Source organism: Cornus florida, unplaced genomic scaffold, assembly GCF_030987335.1.
Source record: "Cornus florida cultivar Cherokee Brave unplaced genomic scaffold, ASM3098733v1 CherokeeBrave_3.0.0_Hap2_Chr09, whole genome shotgun sequence".
Classification (NCBI taxonomy): Eukaryota; Viridiplantae; Streptophyta; class Magnoliopsida; order Cornales; family Cornaceae; genus Cornus; species Cornus florida.
In genome coordinates this window covers 63,686,976-63,689,128 of record NW_026775579.1, presented here as the reverse complement: position 1 = coordinate 63,689,128, position 2,153 = coordinate 63,686,976, and the positions used below count along the sequence as shown (strand labels likewise).

At 36.4% G+C, this 2,153-nt stretch overlaps 1 protein-coding gene across 1 annotated transcript; it reads right to left on the bottom strand.

The window, feature by feature from the left end:
• Nucleotides 1-391: 391 nt before the first annotated feature.
• On the bottom strand, nucleotides 392-1,669 carry LOC132272712 (uncharacterized). Its single transcript, XM_059773808.1, has 3 exons — nucleotides 1,108-1,669; nucleotides 810-978; nucleotides 392-680 (listed from the first exon to the last, which is right to left on the bottom strand). Exons 1-3 carry the CDS (start codon nucleotides 1,667-1,669, stop codon nucleotides 392-394), a joined length of 1,020 nt encoding a protein of 339 aa, XP_059629791.1.
• Nucleotides 1,670-2,153: the final 484 nt, after the last annotated feature.

Genomic DNA, 2,153 nt, shown 5'->3' with positions numbered 1-2,153 from the left:
CTGGCTGATCTGTTAGCTTTGTTTTAGTTAAGCATGATCTTGTTGTCCTGTTTTAGTTTTGCTTTGTATTGGAAATGTGTTTTCTCCATTTCTGGGTTTTCTTTGTTTTAGGAGGCATGCCTCCTACATTGTTGTAACTCTTTCTTTTGCGTTTATAATACACCCCATTCAGAAAAAAAAAAAAAAAAAAAAAAAAAACATATGGTAAATAATTTTTAAGCAATTGAAAACTTTCAAAAAGAGGGTCATCAGAGTGTAGTATTAGCTTGAAAATACAGATTAACATATGGTAATAATATGTATCCATTTAATGCACAAAATTGTAGTCCACAATAATACAAAAATAAGAAGAAACAAGTCTGCTAAATCATATTTTAGGATGCCTCTATAACTAGCATGGATTAGGAACAACCCAAATGGGTGCTGGGTCAATTTTTTGCCAATCATCTTTATCTTCGTTAATAAGTTCTATACTCTGATTCTCCATGTCAAACCTGCCCGTGTCATGACCATATATGTCATTTTCACCCAAATGATCACAATAGTACTCATCAGTGAAGTAAATCGAATTTCCTTTACAATATGGAAAACTCTTTGCTGAATGTGACACTGATTGATTTGGACCCAAAAACAATACCTGATCATCGCCTAATGATGCCAGTTCTACCCATTTTTTCTGACTGAAATCCAACTTGTAAACATGAAACAACTTTGTCAAGTGAGGTCAAATCCAGCATTGATTCTCTTCATCAAGAAGATCGGCCTCATGAACAACCACACCATCCCAGCGAACATGATTCCCAATATACCTCAAAATAAGCAAAAGATCACCCTTTGATTCCACAATGTAACTTTGAATAGTATAAAGATTATCTCCAAGAGACTTTTCAAATTTCCATTTTTTCTCAGGAAAAATGGGTTGAATTTCCATCTTTTTTTTAGGTAAAGAATTATTGAAATCCCAGATTTCAACTGAACCTGTTTCACCCAAAGCAAGAACATGATCATTGTAGGATATGATATCACAATAGCATTGATGTGCACCGTCAAGGGCAGTCCATTCATGGCCTCCACACTTCTAAAAGGCAAGCTTTGAAGCAATTGCACCATATATTACTGCAACCCAATAGTTGTCACAATGAATTGGGGCTGATGACAGAACACCTTTCTTAATATCCCGAACAAAGAAGGAATCAATGCTTGTTTTGCAAACTTCACCGCTAACACGAAAAGGAGGAAGTTTAATCAAAACCTCCAAGAATGGACTGAAGATGTATGGTATTGCTTTTGGGTCCAAAAAAATCAACCACCCATGGGATGATCCTTTGCAATTAACCAAGTCTTCTGGGATTTTTTTCAGCTGCTTGTAGGCTTTTTTCTCTGCAAAATTGTATAAGCAACGCCTAATTTTATTGTCTTGATCAGTACCAGGAAGCAAGACCAATGGTTGATCAAACAGTGGACTCTCTAGTGATGATATTCGGGCTTTTGCAAGAGAGCACCAAGAATGACATACTGTTGTGGCACCAAGCAAGTCGACGACAGACAATCGGGTCAGGATTGATTCCCACAAGTCAATGGGAAGTCCGGGCCAATCCGGTAATGAATCTGATGTTTTTCTTCTTTTGGTGCGATGACCCAAATAGGCTTTGTTGGCAATCAAAGCCATGTCTAGGCTTCAATCAATATTACTAATTTCAGGAATGTGACTAGGGGATATGAGAATCTATGAGGGGAAGGAGGCTCCGCAGATCAGATCGACGAAAGGAAGGGGGATAGGAATGGTGGATGTGTTTCTGCTGCGCCAGAGGGGGGATAAAGCCGATCGCTCTAGTTTTCTTGCTTTCTTGTTGTCTTGAATTGTGAATATATATTTATATATATATGTCTGTGTGTGAAGGTACAGGGAAGTTCTTATGAGAATAGGAAATTATAAAAAGAAAGTTCCTGTTAGAATAGGAAATTATAAAAATGGATTAATTTCTCTCCAAGCAACATTAATACATACGGCCAATGATTTTGTAAATACTAACATTGGCTCTATATTTTATTTCTATTTAAATTTTTTTTTTCAATCCTCTTTATTTATTTATTCTTTTGGATTTTGTAATTGTCATGTGCTATTGTGTGGGATCTTTGCGCTAATGTTGTGA